General features: G+C 45.5%; 2 protein-coding genes across 7 annotated transcripts in view; one reads left to right on the top strand and one right to left on the bottom strand.

Moving 5' to 3' along the window:
- FBXL20 (F-box and leucine rich repeat protein 20) overlaps nt 1-9,183 on the top strand; it is a 91,755-nt gene extending 82,572 nt beyond the window's left edge. For 2 of the 4 annotated variants that reach the window (XM_031468208.2, XM_010991833.3), the window contains exon 15: nt 1,190-6,950. In XM_031468208.2, the coding sequence (XP_031324068.1) occupies nt 1,190-1,297 (108 nt within the window). In that variant the 3' untranslated portion in view covers nt 1,298-6,950. Of the gene's footprint in view, nt 1-1,189; nt 6,951-8,214; nt 8,707-8,980 lie in introns of those variants that run through there. The other 2 variants (XM_064496033.1, XM_064496034.1) reach the window with 2 other exon arrangements.
- Nucleotides 6,166-18,442, bottom strand: LOC105099050 (transcription factor CP2-like protein 1). 3 transcript variants are annotated; one of them, XM_064496032.1, is made up of 15 exons: nt 18,260-18,442; nt 17,616-17,767; nt 17,414-17,478; nt 16,548-16,653; nt 16,333-16,439; nt 14,195-14,347; nt 13,863-13,973; nt 13,270-13,367; nt 13,022-13,076; nt 12,681-12,774; nt 12,266-12,356; nt 11,722-11,804; nt 11,055-11,200; nt 10,878-10,929; nt 6,166-6,225 (listed from the first exon to the last, which is right to left on the bottom strand). In XM_064496032.1, exons 1-15 carry the CDS (start codon nt 18,340-18,342, stop codon nt 6,218-6,220), a joined length of 1,404 nt encoding a protein of 467 aa, XP_064352102.1. In that variant the 5' UTR covers nt 18,343-18,442; the 3' UTR covers nt 6,166-6,217. The 3 variants fall into 3 exon arrangements, with proteins under 3 accessions (XP_064352102.1, XP_010990136.1, XP_031324069.1); XM_010991834.3 differs by lacking the exon at nt 6,166-6,225 and adding an exon at nt 9,855-10,280 and having other exon boundaries at nt 18,260-18,441; XM_031468209.2 differs by lacking the exon at nt 6,166-6,225 and having other exon boundaries at nt 10,224-10,929.
- Between the last annotated feature and the right edge of the window lie 228 nt (nt 18,443-18,670).

The following is an 18,670-nucleotide window of genomic DNA, read 5'->3' as shown; positions in this document are numbered from 1 at the left end:
AAAGCACATGCCAGATTTTGCTTTTAAAGGAAAGAAAGGAATAACATAAAGAAAATATTTAGTTAAATGAGATTTAACAATTTAATTTGTATTTCCTTATCGGATTCTTTTGCTAGGGTTCTTATTTTTTTTTAAGGCAACAAATGAATCAAGTAGTTTTTTACCTTTTCTTTCTGCCCTATCCTTCATAATAAAGAGACCCACCTATAGCCAGAAAACTGAAAGACAGGTTATCAGCAAGGAGATTATAAAAGGCTGGATAAATCTGTGTCGGATCATTCAGCTCAACAGACATTTTTGGAACATCTGCTTCACACCTGCTGTGGGAAAGTTACTGTGCTTAGTTTGGCCCTTACAACCAACCTCTAAGAATATCCATGTTGGCCTTATGGCATCTGAGTGCATGAAGGAACACCATACTTCATCTTGAGTTCTATCTCTCACTTCAGACCAAGAGGACTGAGAACATAAGGGAGGGAGGCCTTGCACCCATATTTCTTCTACACCAAACGAGGAGAGCCATGGGTCAACCGGAGCCTGTTCTGTGGCCTGTGGCCTGCTTACACTAGGGTTCCTGGACCTTCCTGGCTGTCAGGAGTCTCTTGCATCTCCGAATCCTCAAGAGTCACTTAGCACTTTTCCACTCTAATAGCTATTTGTGTGCATGTCTAGACTGTAAGTTCCCTAAGAGCAGGATCTGCATCTTGACCATCCTTGTACCTCCTTTTACATAACTAGCACAGTGCCTTGAACATAGTAGGAATTTAGGAACTATGTAGTAAAAACTAGAAGCATGTTGTTAAAAGAGGATTTAATGAGGTTTCTTAAAATGTCAGAAGAAATATTGCCACAATGGCTTGGAAAAAATTACTATTTTAAGCTTATATAGTTTCTTCCAACTATGAGAATCCAACTAGGAATCCCTTTGGGACAGGTTAAGAGATTAGCATGAAGTTTTTCCCCAGTTTTTATTATTAGGGAAGCAGGTACCAAAGTTACATGAACTGAGTTTGTCTTTTAGAATAACCTGGGATGGTACAAAGTAGAACCCAGGCCTCTCAACATCCTGACTGTGCTTAGCCTCTGCCCTGCCTTCATGTCCACTCAGTCCTCAGTGGTTTTTCTGAAAAGCAACGTTGCTCCTTCTGTTTAAGCCCTATCTCTTAGTAATGTTTTTGTCTTGTTTCAGACCCATTTACCCAATATTAAAGTCCACGCCTACTTCGCACCTGTCACTCCACCCCCATCAGTAGGGGGCAGCAGACAGCGCTTCTGCAGATGCTGCATCATCCTATGACAATGGAGGTGGTCAGCCTTGGTGAACTGAGTATTTAATGACACTTCTAGAGTTACCGTGGATCTCCATTGGAAGCGACCCCAGTGTTCCGGGCAAAGGTTATAAAGTGAGGGCAGCATCCAGATCCCCAGAGCCACACATACATACGCATACCCACCCTCACCCCCACCCCCTCTAGCTCTGTGACCCGGGGACTGAGTTCGTGCTGGCTTTGTCACGTGGATTGGTAAAACTTAACCATTCCTGTTGGATGTGCCCAGAAGAAAATCATAAGCAAGGTAGAGGGAAGGGGGCATTCCAGCAAACCCAGTGTTACTGCTACTGTGGTTTATTTTGTTAAGGGGTTTCTTCGGCAATTTTGGAACAGCAGCTGTAGTCCTCCAAGGTCAAGGAAAGCATAGAAAACAATACATGTTATATCCAGGGACCAGAAAGAAAATTTATTTGCATCCTGTAAATGGTAGCCATCCAGTGTGAGATGACTACAGAGCTTCTGTGCTTCCTTGTTTCCATGCCAACATGCTGAGCATGCTCACAAAGAAGGCTTGTTCATTCCTCCTCTTGTGTTTTAGTATTTGGCCCAGAGGTTTCCTAAATGATTGCATTGAAATCACTGTGGTCCAGATGTGATTACTTATTCACTCAAATTGTCACTCTCTGTAGCACACCTGTGTACCTGTCTTTCATTCTCTGTTGCTCCCTCCTGCACTCTTGCTCAAACTGTCACCTGTTTGTAGTCTGCTTACTCACAGTTGTTACTCTTTTGCTGTTACTGTGTGTACAGTTAGCATTTTGGATGATTAGTTGGGGTTACCAGACATTTTTAAAAGAGACATTATCAATAAATATTTTTTTAATTCTAAATTTTACCATTAGGGGCCCCTGCCTGAATCTTTGCCAGTCTGAAGGGAAACTGTAACAAAATCAAGAAAAGTTAAGAGAAGAAATTGAGCTAAAACTATTTTGATGAAAACAAACTTTGCATTTTGGTTTGTTATATCTTGTGATATATAATACGCATGATATGCCCAGTATTTGCACATTTTTTCCTTCACTCTAACTTAATAAAGAGAGAGAAATAACATTATTAGTAAAGAATCCCAAAACCAAACCTGAAAGTCACTGCCACCCAGGCTCAGACATGTATGTTCACTGAAATCTAGGTGTGATCAGTGGCATCTCAGGTTGGTGTCTGTGAGGTTTGTTGCGCTTTAGCAGGAATGCTGCTAGAGGAGTTGTGCAGTCGAGTCAGGCAGTTTCTTTCCTCCCTCCCCCCATTTCAGCCTCTCAGAGATGGATGAATGATCCTGTAGCAGCTGATCAACTGTTCATCAGTGTTGATAGTATCATATCTAATGTTGGAGCTTCAGAGAACCAGAATCTTTTCAGAAACTGTCAACCATATCTCTTTTGTGCTCCAGACTTCCTGTGAATGAAATACAAGAGTAGCCAGGTGAAGGCATTGGATCAGCAGCAGGTGAACATTGAGAGGAAGTAGAGGGTTCAGTGTCTCTGCCCAGCCTGGTTACCAGAGCAGAGGTCAGGGTATTCGGTGCTCATGACTCAGAGTCAAAGAAGCTCTACCTGTACCCCTCCCCACCAAAAAAATCATGGAGGATGAGGGAAATAAAATGAATTTCTGAAGTATAAGAAGTAGATTTCTAAAACCCAAGGTTAGAAACCTTGTGTAATTTCCAATACGGTGACTTTTTGGTGTTTTGGGGGGGGATTTTTCTGAGGGGGTGGTTGTTTAGGGCATTAAATGTGCAGTCCCCTATGATTTTAGGTCATCTTTCACATGATCCAGGCTGTTATAAAATACTTGCTTTAATGCTGTAGGTGCTGGTTCTACCAGCATATGTAGGAATAAAGTGTGATTTATTTTTCCACAAACAATCAGTTGAAAAAGTCCTAGAAATCTGTACTACCCACTATTATTTAGCATGTTAATTTTATTTTAAATCTTGTTTTATTATTATGCCCTTTTAAAAGTTCAAACTGCTTGTATTTCTCATTTCCCTTCTCTTATCCTCTTCTCAAATTACCAGGTGAGGAATATACTTCTTAAAGTGAGACCTACTCTCCTGGCTGTACCCCACATATACAGATATAACATAAGTATTTTTTAAGATAGTGCCTGAACAAGTTAATCAGAGATTCCTGATTTATTAGTGAGTGTGGATTTGAATTTCCCAATAGTTGAGACTATTGAGGTACTTATTTACTTAAAGAGTTTAAAAGACCCTATTCACCAGTACATGAATGTCTTGGAAATGCTGTTTCTCTTCTCAAAGAGTATACCCACTCCATGTGGACTTGTCCAGACAATCTCTGCCTGTCTGGGCAAGAACAGAGTCCAGTGAGGGAATAAGGGCCCTGGAGTGCACAGCACTGGCATGTGTGTGGTCAGGCAGGAGCTTTGTTCCTTTCTCAAGAAAACTTCAGGCCCATCAAGCTTGGAAGAACATATACTTTTTATGCTAATCTGAAACCCACATCAGCTGATGAAATGTACTAGGACTTTGAGGACCCAGAATATGGTAAGTTTTGGTCAGGTACAAAGGGCCAGCTGAACATAAAATGTTTCCTTCTCAGTGTCAGGGATGCTCTTGAAAATCCAATAAGTCTTCAAAGATGTAGGAAAAACTCTTCCTTAGGAAGAACTTATTGGTCCATTTGACTGCAGAGCCACATCACAATATACTTTCAGTAATGAAAAAATACAGTGAATGGAGAGAAGAGGTTTGGGGTTAGTGAAAAGGTTTCCTCAAAGTTACTGTACATCCAGATCGTCTCTTTTCTAAGCAGCCTTTTCCCCTTACATTTTTCAGCATCATCAGTATGTTTGTTTGCTTGGGGCAGGGTTGGTTTTTGTGGTGAAGGAACATGCAGCATTTATTATAAGGCACCTTACAAGGAGTCTGGGGCAACTAGTGCTGAACATGCCCAAACTCCCATCAGTATCTTTTTATATCTTCTTCACTGACCCCATCAAGATGATTCCAGTTTTGTTTTTGTTTTTGTTTTTTGCATTGACTTCTCCCATTTCCTTTCTATACCCATCCTTGCCCTCTGTTTAAAGCTTCCATGTCTCAGTGATGCTGCTGATTTTATTCTCTCTCTTTTTTTTTTAATGACGGTACTGGGGATTAAACCAGTATCTCATGCATGCTACGCACACACTCCACCACTGAGCTGCACCCTCCCCCCATAACCCCCCTGACTATTCTCGTGTCTCCATTCTGGCTTCCTTTTTGGACCCTTGTCCTGATCTAGGCACACTATCCTGGGCAGCCTTGAATTCAGTAGCTGTTATGTGGCTCAGGCTGTTTTTCACTGGGTGATCACTGATACTTGCTTAATGAATTTGAAATCAAATTGTTAAATATGAGGAGTAAGAATATCTGGCTTCATCCTTTTTTCCAATATTTGGAATATGAAAGCACATTACATTGTGCTTTATGTAAAAAAATGTTTTCTCTTGCTGTTCTGTTCTTTAGTGGTTGTAAAAGTAGTTCTTGAATGGTTTTTTACAAATTTCCACATCCATTAAGTTGATTTAGCAGACATGTAAGTCAAATTTTTCTTATTCCTTCTATCACATATTTTAGAGGAAAACCTGGTAAATACTTTTATGATGCTTTATTTTGGGGCTTTCCAAACTGAACAGTTCTATATAGCTATAAGTGGTATAGCAGTCAAGTTCTTTTTTCTCTTCTAATTGCCTTGTTAAATGCATTGCTATTGGTTTGATAACCCACGAATGCCACGGGGGAGCTAAACAAAGTGTGAGATGGAGCTTGTCTTGGTTTGAAGTTGTTAGGAAGTGTGAGTCTGTCTCTGGGAAGAAGAGGTGGTTTCCTGTCTGCAGGCAGCATATCCTTGGGTGACTGCTGTTTAGAGGGAAGGAACACTTGCAGATTGTGGTTGACCCTGGGCCATTTAATGTTGATTGTGCTGAAAGTCAGACTGCTCATGACAGTTGCCACCAGTGAGAGAGGAGGGATTTTAAAGGAAATTGGTCTGCTCTGCCATTTTCCTCCTGTGTGCATGATTTAAGGTTAGGTTTCTATCCCCGTCGTGCATCCTGGCTGACAGGCTCTTTCAGTGGTATGCTTTGAGTTTCCAGAAAATTTTATAAAAAGATTCCCTTCTCTGTCAGCCCACCAGCTCTAGGATCTTTAACCACCTCAAACCCAGGCAGTGTGAATTAGTTGAGAGTTGTTTGAGAAGATGTATAGAATAGGTCATGAGGCAGAACCCTCCCCTTACAGTTGTCTTGGACCAAAGAATCCTAAAGCAGTAGGAGGAGGATGGGAATTAAGAGTCTCAGCCTCTCCTCCTCTTTATTTCTGTCATAAAATGTAATTATAAGATTGGAAGATACAGAGAGCTGTATAAGACCATGTCGATAGGGTATAATTAACCTAGGTAATTTGGGAATAAAATTTGGCTTGTATTTGCTCTATCCAGATGCCCTCACTTAACATCTTGGCTCTCCAGCAAAGAACATGCTGCTCTAACCTTGCCCTCTCACTTGAGACAAAGTTCCTACCTTCCAGAAACTACCATAAGGCAAGTGAGTTTTCTCCATGAAGGGCTTCTGCAGCTCCCCACTCCAAGGCAAGTCTGTTCTGTCCATTTTTATTCTTAGGAACATCAGTTCTGCATCTCTGAAGCCTTTGATCCTTAGGGAAGTCCATAAGAACCTCTCAGCTGAGTCTGAGTGAATCTTGGGAGCCCAAGGGGATTACATTTAATTTTCGGCAGGAAAAAAAATTGTTGGACAAGCTCACATGTGGGATATTAAGAGAAATTCCATAATGCACTTCTTCCATCTCTGCCTCGTGTTTCCTGCTTAAGCTCTTGGTAGAGGTTGGTTTGCAGGTGTTGAGACTCTGCTTCTTCAGCCAGGGTAGTTCATTGCCCTTTTAGGAAAAAGAACCATGAGCAACCAAAACTGTATCAATTGGCCCTTTTTATTTTCCACGTTTTTCAAGTGTCTTGTTTGGAAGAATCAGGGTGGGAAAATGCTAGATGAGATTCAAAGTAAAGGAGAGACTCAGTTCTGGAACTGGGCTGCTTTGCTTCAGGTACAGGCATCTGTCCTGAATATGTAGAAACAGCTGCCTCACATGTGAATAGATTTACTTTCCTCTCCATCTAATGAACTCCATGCCCTTCTTATTGGCAAGGAGGGCTTCTGTTTTCCACGCACCTAACCACACACCCAACCGGTGTCATCCAGATGGGGATTGGCACCACTGAAAATACCACCAGTGCTTTCCAGTGACTTCTAGGTGTGGTTTTCACCGGGGCAAGAGCAGGTAGGCAGTAAGTGAGAATTCCCACCTGAAGAAGAGATGGGAGAAGAGCAGTGTCCAGACACATACCTATTCTGTTTTGCCATACCCCAAGAGCCCAGGGGAATCTTTGAAGTGACTTTTTAAAATCAAAGTAGAAGAAAACTTTTCCCCACTAAGTTTTGGCTTGTTGTTGTCTCCTATACTTCTGATTCTTATTAATTCAGATCTGTACCACACTGCTGCTCATACACATGTATGTGTTTCTTACCTTAGCCTAACCCTTCTCAGCCCCTAAAGTCATTATTCTGTTTTGTTTTTTCTTTCTTTCTTTTTTTTTTTTTTTTTAACAGCACTAGCGAATGAGAACCTAAGGTCTTAGAAAAATCCTAACTTGAAAAGGAGTCTCTAACTGGCATGGTTTGATTTATCACTTTACCTTTTCCCCCTAAAGACTTGAATGATTTTCTTTCCCAGTGCTACATAATAGACCTGTAATAAGTGAAACCTTTGCTGCTACGTTTCTGGGTTTACATTAGTTTTTTCCTTCCCTTAAGAATAATTTCTTATCTGTGCTTCTCTGATGACTTAATTTCTAGTAAGTGCAAGAAGAGGTGAGCCTGAGATTTCTTCTCTTACTCCCCTCCTCACCCCTGCCCCCAAATTACACACTAACCTCTGAAATATACAAGATCCACAGGATGGGGCTCATCAGAAGATGCTTGTGTTTTTTTTTCACCATGCTGTAGCGCTCGGAGCTGGCCCCCGAGGATCTGTGACTGCCCAGTTACTACAGGGGGAGAAAGGCCTTCTTAATTTTGCCTTTCTCCATTCCCCTTTTATGATCAACCTTCATATGCCTCCCATTCTGGCTGCCTCCTTTTTCCTCCCAGGAATTGTTTCCAAGTACCCTGCTTTGGTTACTTCCTAACTGCTCCCCTCACCTTTGCCCACCTTCCAGTGACCCTGAGAGCACAGACCTGAGAAACAGGGCCTGTGCAGAGCTCAGAGAACTGTGAGGACTACCCCTGCCTGTCAGATTCTGCTTGGGGACAGAGACGGGTGGGTAAATGGTGCTGTGGGAGAAATTTTTATCGTCAAACCAGGCTGTTTCACCCTTGCACTGCCCCGCCTCTGTCCCCACTCCCCTGAGGGGGTAGAATGCAGAGGGATGGTTGACTGGCTGGATCTGATCCCAAACATTGCTGTCTGGCCTAAGCCTTTTCCAGCCATTTGGCCTGCCCTGGAGTGAGAGCTTCAGTGTGTGGGAGCTGCTGCTTGCTTATTTCTCCACCAGGCCTGCCCCAGCACTTAGCCAGTCCCTGGGGCCAACACAGTTTTCTACATGGTGACCTAACACCAGCTTCCATTAGCTGTCCAAGTGACTGTGTTTCCACCCAGTACTTTTGGCGCTTGAGGATGGGGTGGGGGGAGGGAGGGTTATTTAAAATAAATAAAATCCAAGGTGGCAGTAGAGGATTCCTTTTGCTTTAAAATCTTTGGACTAAAAAAAAAAAAAAAATGTTTTTTATATATAAATATATAAAGTAAATTGTTATGTAACTATTATTGTTTCCTGTATGTTCTAATTTTTGTTTTATGATGTAATTAAAGGAAATAAGCTGTGAAGACTTCTCATTTTGCTGTGGAAATAGCCTGACTTGGAGCTGTGATTCTTAACTTCCTTGAACCCTTGAACTGTAAAAGGCTCCTGAGGCTGAAGGGGCTTCTTTTTTTGCATCCTTATTTTTTTTTTCGTATTCTTTAATTAATGCCCTTTATTTCTTATTTAATATCTTTACTTAGTACCTTTTCAATAGCCTTTACTTAACCTGAACTCCACTTGTCTCTAAGAAAAATGGAAGGCATAATATAAATCAAGAGTTCCTAAAAGCCTTTGTCTTAATTACTTTGATAGTAACAGTTCAACCTGAGTCCCTTACCTGTGCAGAGCATTGCCCTTGCCTTGCCTGGACTGGGAAGGAGAGAGGGAGTAGTATCATAATTAAAAGCTCCATCTGTCTCAGTTATTCACTGGTGAAGTCGGGGTAATGTACCTGCTTTAGAATCCTGAAGATTAAAGTGATAATAGTGTCACATCGTAAACACTCATATGTTACCTGCTTTTATTCCCTGTTTCAACAAATATTTCCGTATCTAGTCTGTGCCAGAGGCTCCTCGGTTAAGAGATACACAGAGGCTAATGCAACAGGGTCCCTCTCCTTTTGGTGGAGATGAGCAGTGGAGCCAAATCAGCAACCTAGATTTAAATCTCAGGGTATCCAGGGGAGGAGTGGTGGAATGCATGCATGAGGTCCTGGGTTCAAAAGGTTTTTTCAACTTAAGTAAATAAATAATCCCCTCCTCCCCCACACAATAGGGAGAAAATCTCAGGATATCTTCCCTGCCCTGCAGCACCATTGGGGAGCCCCGTGGAATCATAGGCCCCACTTGAAATCCACTCATCCTGCATGAGGTAAAGACCTGGTCTGGACTGGTCATCTGGGGCCCAATGGTCCGTTCCAGGTGCCTGCTGTCTTGTCTGTATTGAAGCAGTCTGGGCTTTGAGGGAGGCAAGTTCTGGGTCTTTGAACTTCTATAATCAGCCTTTCCGTTCTCCTGTTCTTTAGTTCTGTTCACCAGTTCTGCCAATGTTTAGGGCATTCCTCCCTCCTACCCTCCCTAGCCAGAGGCCACCTGATTTAAGACTCATCAGACATGGTCAGTAAATGATAAGTGAGGTGAATTATCAATGAAGGCACCTTGGCCCGTTTTCCTCTCCGTGCAAATGATTTGGTCTTCTATTTTCAGTATGTTTGAAATTTTTCATAATAAAATTTTCAGAGAAGGGGGTGAAATGTATAAGAATAAAATACAGCCCAGTATCACTTGTCTTTTTAAAAAAGCACTTAATATAAAATTGGATTTCTGCATGGAAAAAAAAGATACACCAAAAAAATCAGTTTCAGGTAGATTATAGGCCTAAAAATGAAACAGTATTAAAATTTAAACTTTGAAAAATATGCATAGGAAATTATGACCTTAATATAGGGAAAGAAACAAAGTTAAAAGATTAATTTTAATTCAACTATATTTAGAATATAAATAAAGCCCTGTAGCCTCACTGTTCAAGAATAGCTGTAGTAACTCCCAAATCTCCAGAACTGAAGAATGTAATAGTTGAATAATCTTTTGGAGGATTTAGTGATTAAATTTTTGCCAAAAACTAACAAAAAAAAAAGTCAGATTACATCTCCTTTTAAATTAATGTTTAATTTAAAAGTGGGTGAATAAAATTTTAAATAAACATGAATTAACACATTCTGCTTCAGCAGCAGAGCTTGGGGCAAAAGCCCCTTATCCACATTACTGGGTTTTTTGCCTCACAGGCTTGGCCAGCTCAGCTCAGTTTGGGAGGTGAGACCCTTGTGTCCCCAGGGTTCCAACAACTGTTGCTTCTGAGCAGAAAGAAATGTGAGCCTAGGGGCTGCTTGTCTCCTCCCAGGGGTAGGATACACGATCTGGCATTTCACCTGGAGCCTGGTGAAGCAGCCGAAGATTTGAACAGGGCTTCTAGTGAGCAAGGACCCCAGAGAACCAGGCTGGCACCAGTCTTCTCTTGCCAGTGGGGCATCCCTGGGCCTAGGTCAGAACCAGGTAGTAGCCATCTGGATTCTGCACTGAAAGCAGTTAAAAAAAAAAGTGGGGGGCACCATTGGGATGATGTGGGACCCCAACGACTATGACCATGCTGCTCCCAAACCTCCAAACAGTTTGTAGTGCATCTGCCACATCCAAGTGGTCTTCCGCCCCACCGTGAATCTACCTCTTTAGGAAGCCTCCCTGGGTACCGCAGCAAAGAGGAGGGATAGAGGGCAGGCATCTGAATAACCAGGCCACAAGCCAACTGATCAGAAGTGCTCTGCTCCAGGTGATGTCTAGCAAGCACCTGCCCTTACGATAGTGGGGAGGGGAGAGCAGAGTCCTTACCTCTCCTGCTAATAAAACTCCCTGATGTAGAAACTAGGGTATTTTTCCCTCATGAGAATGCATTTACTCAGTTACATTTTTCCTAAGCAGTAAATAGCTGTCTTTTATGAATCTGTCCCCTCTGACACAAAGCTAGCATTCAGAAGATACTTACCCCTTGATTGGGACACAGCATCCACACACACACACACCTTCATGGAATCTTTTAATCTCATTTAGGAGACAATATAAACAAACTTATCCTTTCTAGGGCTTGCCAGACACACCTCTCCCTCTAAAACCCCTACCTTTCTTCACCACAGCCACAAAGTATGATTCATCCTTAAGATTCTGAATGACCTGCAAGGGATAAAGCATTACTAAGACAATTCTGTTCTTTGAGCCAAACAGAATAAGCTAGGGCAGGGAGGAGGAGACTGGGCCTGAGGTGGAAGAGTGATCCAGGCCTTTGTGGGGCCTTTTACCTGGTCGCTGAGGAGAATGAGGATGCCCCCAGGGCCCTGGTGGAAGAGACGGTGGATCTGATTGGCTGGGAGGGCCAGGAACTCAGCCAATTTTCCCATGAGTTCTACAGCACTGAGTTCATCCAGAGAGATCTCTTGATAAAAGCCTGGGGATGTGGGCAGCACAGGGGCAGGGGTCAGTGGTTGGTGGGGTTCAGATCCCTCTGAACCAGAACCAGAAGGAGAGGGCAAGATGACAGCCTCATGGGGAGGGTGGGGGTGTGGAGAGAAGGAGTAAAGAAAGAGAAAGGCTTATAAGTCCACTTCATTTTCAAGTCCTATTCCTCACATTTGGGGAGGCCTCAGGCTGAGGGGAACCCCCAGTTTAACAAGGAGATGGGGCACCATATGAATGATTGAAAACCCAAGTTCAATGGCAGGATAATAGTATTCTCATCCCATGTACTAAAACGAATGACAAGATCAGTTGGGGTGGGAGTGTGGAACGTGGAAAAGTAAGCCCAGGGAGACATCCTGGAAGGAGAGGACTAATATAGTCATGGTAGATGGGAATGCCAAGGGCATCCTGGGTCCCAGGAATGGTGGAGCATCGCCCTTCCCCAGGCTGGAAGAGGTTTCATGCAGCCCCACCTGAGTTTCTTGTCTTCTGGAGAGGCCAGAACCTCACCTGAGTCAGGGTTCTTAGGAACCTCGTTCTCTTGCCTAGAGACCTCCCGAGCAACATACAAGGTCAGCCGGTGACGGATGGGCCTGGGCCAGGAAAATAGTCTACATTCATACTTGAACTGACGGGTCCCAGTTTTAGCTCCCGTCCCTCAGGGAGAGACCCTGCCTTCTCTCCCTGGTTTCTAGGGGAAGAGGCCACCCAGCATTTTCTGAGGCATTTAATGAACGCTGGACCCTGGGAGGAGAGAAGATAAGAAAATTCGATCTCTATTCCTAGAAACTGAGTGATACAGATGGGATGGCTACAGAAAGAAGTCACAGGAGCCTAACTTCTAAGCCCAGCCCTTGCCAGCCTTGCTTGCTCTGTGACCTCAGGCAGGTCACTGTCCTTGGGCCCAATTTTCTTCCTTTGTAAGAAGAGGGAAGTGGGGCTAAGTGGTCTTTCAGGTGCCTTCAGCTTGTATATTCTATGAAACACGACTGCCAGCTGAATTGGTAAGTGCCACTACAGTAGGAAGGGGACCCTGGTTGGCAGTGCCCAGCACCTGGCTCTAAGAGTGTTGAAAAGGCGGATCCCATCGGCAGCCCCACAGATCTGGATAAGGTCCTGGCGGGTAAGCTTCAGCAGATCAGTGCCTGCAGAGTCAGACAGGGCCAGATTAGATGAAGAGGTCTGGGATCAAGGGTGGCAAGGGATACAGTACAACATCTACAAATAGCCCTAGTATGGCCAAACATCAGAGTCAGACTTGGACTCAAATCCCACCACTGCCACTTGCCAGCTATGTGTCCTTGGGCAATTTATTTAACCTCTCTGAAAACCTAGCAAGCATAGTGCTTGCCAACTCATAGTTCTAAATAAAAGTTGAAGGGCACACAACAAACCAGGACAGAGACAGGCTTCCTGCCTGAATGTCCTGCCCTCAGTCCCCTACAGTCCCTACCAGACCCCAGCCTCACCAGTGAAATTGGCCAGCATCCGGCAATAGTTGGAGAACCGGTGCAGATGCAACCATTGCTGCGTCTCTAGAATGGAAGCTCCAGGGTTCAGATCCTGAGGCACAAAGAGAGCAGTCCAAGTAACACTGTAGACCCACGGACTAAGAACAAGGCAGAGGGGAAACAGCCCCTGCCCTTGGGGGTCCCAAGTGACAGGGAGGCCCATCCTGCCCTGGGAAGTGCCATTTTGTGCTCTGTGGCCATGCCACATCTTTCCACCAGGGGGCAGGGCCACTCTATTCTGGAAAGTGAGATGAAACTGCTGAGAAGGCTGGAATAGTCATTAGGGGTTGCAGACTCACCCGAGCTGGGCTGCCCCTCGAGGTGTCCACGGTGAATGGTGGTGAGGTGCAGAGCCTGTGGGGAACAGAAGAGTCAGGCTCAGTGGAGCAGTGCAGCCAGCCTCCTGCCCCCAGCCCTTCCCCGTTGTCACCCACAGATACCCCAGGAGCTGCCTCAGCTCCACCCTCAGTCCTGCCCCTCCCTCAGTGCCTGGGCTGAGGAGCTCTCCTCTTCACTCTCACCCCAAAGGGTTGACATCCTGCCTTACCTCTCCGGGGACAGGAGCTTGCAGGAGTGTGGGGAGGTCAAAGCAAGAGGGCTCAGAGGCGGGTGGGGCCCCAAACTGGGCTCTGGCCATGGTGTACACTGTGGGCAAACAAACAGCAAGGTTAGCCTAGACATTCTGGGGGCAGTGGTGGCTCTTGGTTCACCTCCCTCCATCTATTAGGAGCTGACAAGGGGCCTCCTTGGGCCAAACTTGGTCCCCGACAAGTAGACCGAATTTCCACACAAAGAAGAAAGTGAACTAGCCAGCAGGTCTGCAAGGGGAGTGGGAGAGGCTTCCTGGAGGAGCTACAGCAGGAAGGGAGATGCTCCAGGCAGAGGGAGCAGAAGTGAGGTGGCCTGGAAAGAGTCAGCTCCTGGAAGTCTTGAGCAACAGACTATGCAATTTGTGCTTGCAGGAAACAGGTGGAATCATGGGGTTGGGGTGGGAGTGGGGGCCTGTGATGATCCTAGGGCAGTCACAGCTCCTGAGGACCAATTTACCCATTTGTACTATGAGGGTCTCTTCTCCAGACCTTCCCGTCTGTGCACCGCCTCCCACCCCGTCACCCACCCTGTCACCCAGCACACACACACCTCCATGAAGACTGTGCTCTCACAGGCAGTCTGATACTTGTCTCTCTCATGCAAGGGCTGTTTCTCAATCTTCTCCCGGTCAGTTTTCAGTTTCCGGTCAGCTCCTTTAGGCTGCAGGAGAGTGACAAGGAAACCTTCGAAGCCCCCTCTTTACGTTACAGGAGGGGCTCTAGGAAAGAGATCCATCCCTCTGTGTACAGAGAAGGAAATAGTCCCAGAGACGGGACCGCAAGCTGAGGGTCCACAGCAAAGCAGAGCCAGATCCACACAGCCAGCAAGGCAGGGTGAGAGCTCTGAGAGGGGGCAAAACGGGCCCCTCGTGCGGCCTGTACCTTAAACACCTTGATGAGGCAGCCAGCCGAATGCAGGTGCTCAGGCGGAAGTTCCTTGTCACTGGGCTTGAAAGTGTCGATCTGGAGGCGGAAGGGGACACCTTTCTCTCCACCTTTTTTCCGAGGAGTGAACTCAGTGCTGATGCAGTGAACCTGAGATGGAAAAGTAGGATGACTCCAGGTCCCATCCACGTGCAAGGGATTTCACCTGAAACCAGTTACCTGCCCGTCACCTGTCAGCCGCTAATCGCAGCAACTTTCCATTCCTCAACCAGTGTCTATTCTTAAAGTGTAACTTTATTGGGTTCTTTCCCTTATTCAAAATCCTCCAGTGCTCCCCAAGGTTACGGGATGAGAAGCAAAGTTCAAGCACCTTAAAGAGCCAAGTCAAGCCTTTCTGCACGGCTGTTCTCTCTATCCCATCAGTGAGCCCACTGACCCACCCAGCCCGCCTAATCATGGCCCCCAATACACCTTCATGGCTTTCCCTAGCGCCCTCTGCTGGGAAAGCTCTCCCTGTTCACATCTGAGCCAATACAGCCCGTTCTAGGATAGGGTTGCCAGTTAAAATGCAGGATGCCCAGTTAAACCTAAATTTCTGATAAGCAACAAATAATTTTTTAGTCTAAGTATGTCCCAAATATCACATGGAACATACACTAAAAAATTCTTTATCTAAAATTCAAATTTAATTGAGTGTCCTGTATTTCATTTGCTAATATCTAGCAGTCTGTTCCAAGAAGCCTTGCTGACTGGCACGCCCACTATACCCCACCCCACCACCACAATCATAAGAGGAACAGCTAAAGGTCCAAACTTCAAGGGAGAGAAACCAAGGCTCACAGAGATTATGTGACCTGGCAAGGTCTGTGCTAGGAAGTGGTGAAACTGAAATGGTGCCACATCTGTTCAGCTCCTAGTCCTGTTGCTTAGACCATGGTGGGCGCTCAAAAAAGGGACTTACAGGAGACTTTTGACAATATTGTTTGATTTTAAGAAGGAAATATTTTCAACATAGAACATATGGAGAACATTGAACAAGTATAAAGAAGAATAAAGGCATCTCCCATCACTCCACCTCTCAGAGATAGTACTGTTAACATTCAAGTATTGTTTCTACCTTTTCTCTGGGCAAGAAGAAAAAATTTTGTGTATACACACACTTTTATTTGTACAAAATAGAAATCAAATGTTAAATACAGGTTTGTATTCTGCCATATAGGAAAGCAGTTTCTCTGGTCATGAAATATTTCTCAGAGACATCATTTTAATGGCTACCCAATTTCCATTGTAAACCCGCACTAAAACTTATTTCAAAGTCAGTCCTCTTCTGATGGACATTTGGATTTTTAAAAAATCTTTTAATATGAAAAATGATGCTGAATAGCTTGAAATGATGCTTGAATAGCTGGTAAATATATCCTTGTGTACTTATTAGACACAGCTATAGGATAGATTTCTTGAAGTGGAACTACTGGGTAAATGAGTATGAACATTACATTTAGTAAGATTTGCCGAAGTGCCACGTACCCACAGAATGGGTGCACCAATTTGTGTTCTCAGGATATGAGGGTGTCTCTTTCTCCAAACCTTACCAATAGTGGCTTTTGAAAAGTCTTTGCCAGTTAAAAAAAAAATATGTAATTTTAATTAGCATTATTAGCATTTTATTAGTTTGAACTGTCTACATTTATTGGCAATTTATATCCTTCTTTATAAATTGCTTCTATCCTTTGCCCATTTTTGTCCTGAGTGTTCATCTATTTTTTCTTACTGATATATGAGAACTTTTTATATATTTTGAATATCACATTATATGTCAAATGTGGCAACTATTTTTCCCATTTGATTCTCCTTTTCATTTTGCCTATGTATTGCAGACTGTTACTTTTTATGAAGCTAAATTCTGTCCTCCGTTTTAAAGTTTCTGCCATTACTTTAATGTTTAACAAGTCCTTCCCTGTGGTGAGATTTGATAAACATTTATCCATCTTTTTTCCTCAAGGTGCTTTCTGGAAGTAATTCATTCTTATTGTCCCCTCACCCCTACCCAAACTCACCTTACTTTTCTAGTACACCAGAATGCTGCCACCCCCATCTGACCTCCAGCCTCCTCCCTGTCCCAGCTTCAAGCTCACCTGCAGGAAGAGGGAGGTCCTCTTGGTCGGGTCCCAGTAAAACTCCACCGTGTTGAGTTGTGAGGGCAGCGCTTGGGGTTCCATCACCCCTACAGACAGTGGCACATCTGCAGGCACAGGGTGGCAGGCAGGGAGCGAGTCTCAGCCCTCCCCATCCACAAGGGCTTCTTAGACAGAAAGTAGCCTTAATGGGTCCCCAGTCCCTCCCCGTTCACCTATGTCCAGGATGCGGTCCCCAGGCCGGCTCCACCTCCACCCATCCAGCTGCTGCTGCTCCGTGTACTGCAGGCGCCGGTCGTGGAACACCACACGCACCACACTCTGCGGGCGCAGGAGGGCGCGGCTCACAGGTCAGAGGGCACCTGGACATTTGGGAACCAGGTCCCACACCTGCCCCAGGGCCAACCATTCCACCCTGTCCCCCACCTTTCTTCCCACCCCCAGGGGTATAAAGACTTAGAATCACTGGATCTGTGTCCAGATGCCCACCTGCCACTCACAAGCTTGAAACTGAGGAATTAACCCAGAGAAACAGCCTCAGTTTCATCATCTGTAAAATGGAGGAGTTAATCCCTTCCCATTCTAGTCACTCTACCTGGTTCTCTTCGCAGTACTTACCAGTTTGTGATTTGTAAATCAATTTGTAATTGCATATAATTTGTATAATTACATGTTTGTCTCACTCAGTAAAATGCAAGCCCCCTCGGAAGGAAACCACATCTGTCTCTTTGCCCCTGAATCTCTAGCTCATAGAACAGTTTCTGGCCAAGAATGAGAGCTAAACACTTTTTTTGAGAGAGAGAGAGAGAGAGAGAAGGAATCATGCATGTGAATAATGCTATGTACATGTATTTCTGGTTCTGCTACTTACTGGCTCTGTGTTCTTGAGAAAATACTCAACTCCTCTGTGCCTGTTTCCTCAACAATTCCTGCCCACCACTGAGCTGTTGTGAAGATCAAATTAAAAGGTGCACTTGAGAGGATTCTACTTGACAGTGACACCACAGTGATGACCCTGGCTTCCTGCCCAGATGGACAATCATGCCCAGCCTTTGCTGGTTCTGGGAGGGGATGCACCTACCTTTAGCAGCCGGGTGGCATCGCCCAGCTTGGGGTTGCAGAGCATTCGTACCTCATAGGACTGGCCTGGGAGAGATTAAAGGGATGTGTGGAGCCCCATTCTGAGAAGCAGAGGTAGTGCTTGTCACCCCTAGCCCACCCTGGGCCCAGCCTCCAGAACTTGCTGCCCCACTAGCCCCTTCTTTTCCCCAGGTCCAGCATACCCTGGTTCAAATAGGTTAAGGTCTCCTCCTGCTGCTTCACAGCCGGCGAGGTGGCTGCACAGAGCACATACTGGAACGCAGGGCAGGGCGGTTCTGCGCTGGGGATGCTGGGCAGCTCTTCCTGCTTCAGGTAGGGCAAGGGCAAGGGCTCCCTGCAAGGGAAAGGAGGGCACTGCTGGCTTTCTGCCCTGTCCACCCCATCCCCTGAGAGGCTTTGACTCTTTCTGCCAGAGCCTCCCTCCACCAGGGAGTCCACAGTTTGCCACTGCAGGCACCCCAGGGGCCTAAGAGGTGGGTCCACGTCCAGCTCCTCTGGCCTCCAGGAGCTCTCCCTCAAAAGGTGCAAATCCCAGGTACTAGTAGACACTTGCAAATATCTGCCATCAATTACCTGTTTTGCAACTTCAGGTCTTGCCTGACACCCAGTAATTGCCTGACCCAAGTGTCCTGAGTGGGTGGATGGTCGGGGTGTTTTGAGATGTCCCAGGACCCACTAAACCCCAGGTACATTTGATCACCCCTTAAAGGAACCCAGGAGCAGGAAGCCCATAACCCTTGGCTTGAAACAGATGAGCCTACCATGTCCATCACAACTCAGACGAGGGGCTTTCTCGGGGACTGGGGGAAGGGGATCTGACCCTTACCTGAGCAAGCTGCTTGGTGGCCCCAGGTACAGTTCCCCAGGGCTGGGCCACAGGTGCTCTGGTTGGTTGTGCCAAAACAGCATCTTGGAAAGGGAGCAGGACCAGCTGCGTCACACGCAGAGAGCTCAGCACTGGGTTGGGCTGGACCCACTGCATCCACCTGGGGCTGCAGGGTTTATACACAAAAATATACCCACAAAAGGGTGGGGGAAAGCCCTCGGCCTCTTATTGGCTGAGCAGCCAGGGCTCTAGGAAACTCAGGACCTATCAGGCGGCCCAATTTGGGGGGAATCAAGATCAGGTGTCCCCAGGGCTCCCACCAATCATTAACTCTAAGGGGACATGGTGGTGAAGCAAAACAAAGTCACAGGGATGGACATCCTCGTCCCCCTCCATTACCCAACAGGCCCA

The sequence above is a fragment of the Camelus dromedarius genome, chromosome 16 (genome assembly GCF_036321535.1).
Source record: "Camelus dromedarius isolate mCamDro1 chromosome 16, mCamDro1.pat, whole genome shotgun sequence".
NCBI classification, from domain to species: domain Eukaryota; kingdom Metazoa; phylum Chordata; class Mammalia; order Artiodactyla; family Camelidae; genus Camelus; species Camelus dromedarius.
This window is presented reverse-complemented; position numbering and strand designations above follow the sequence as displayed.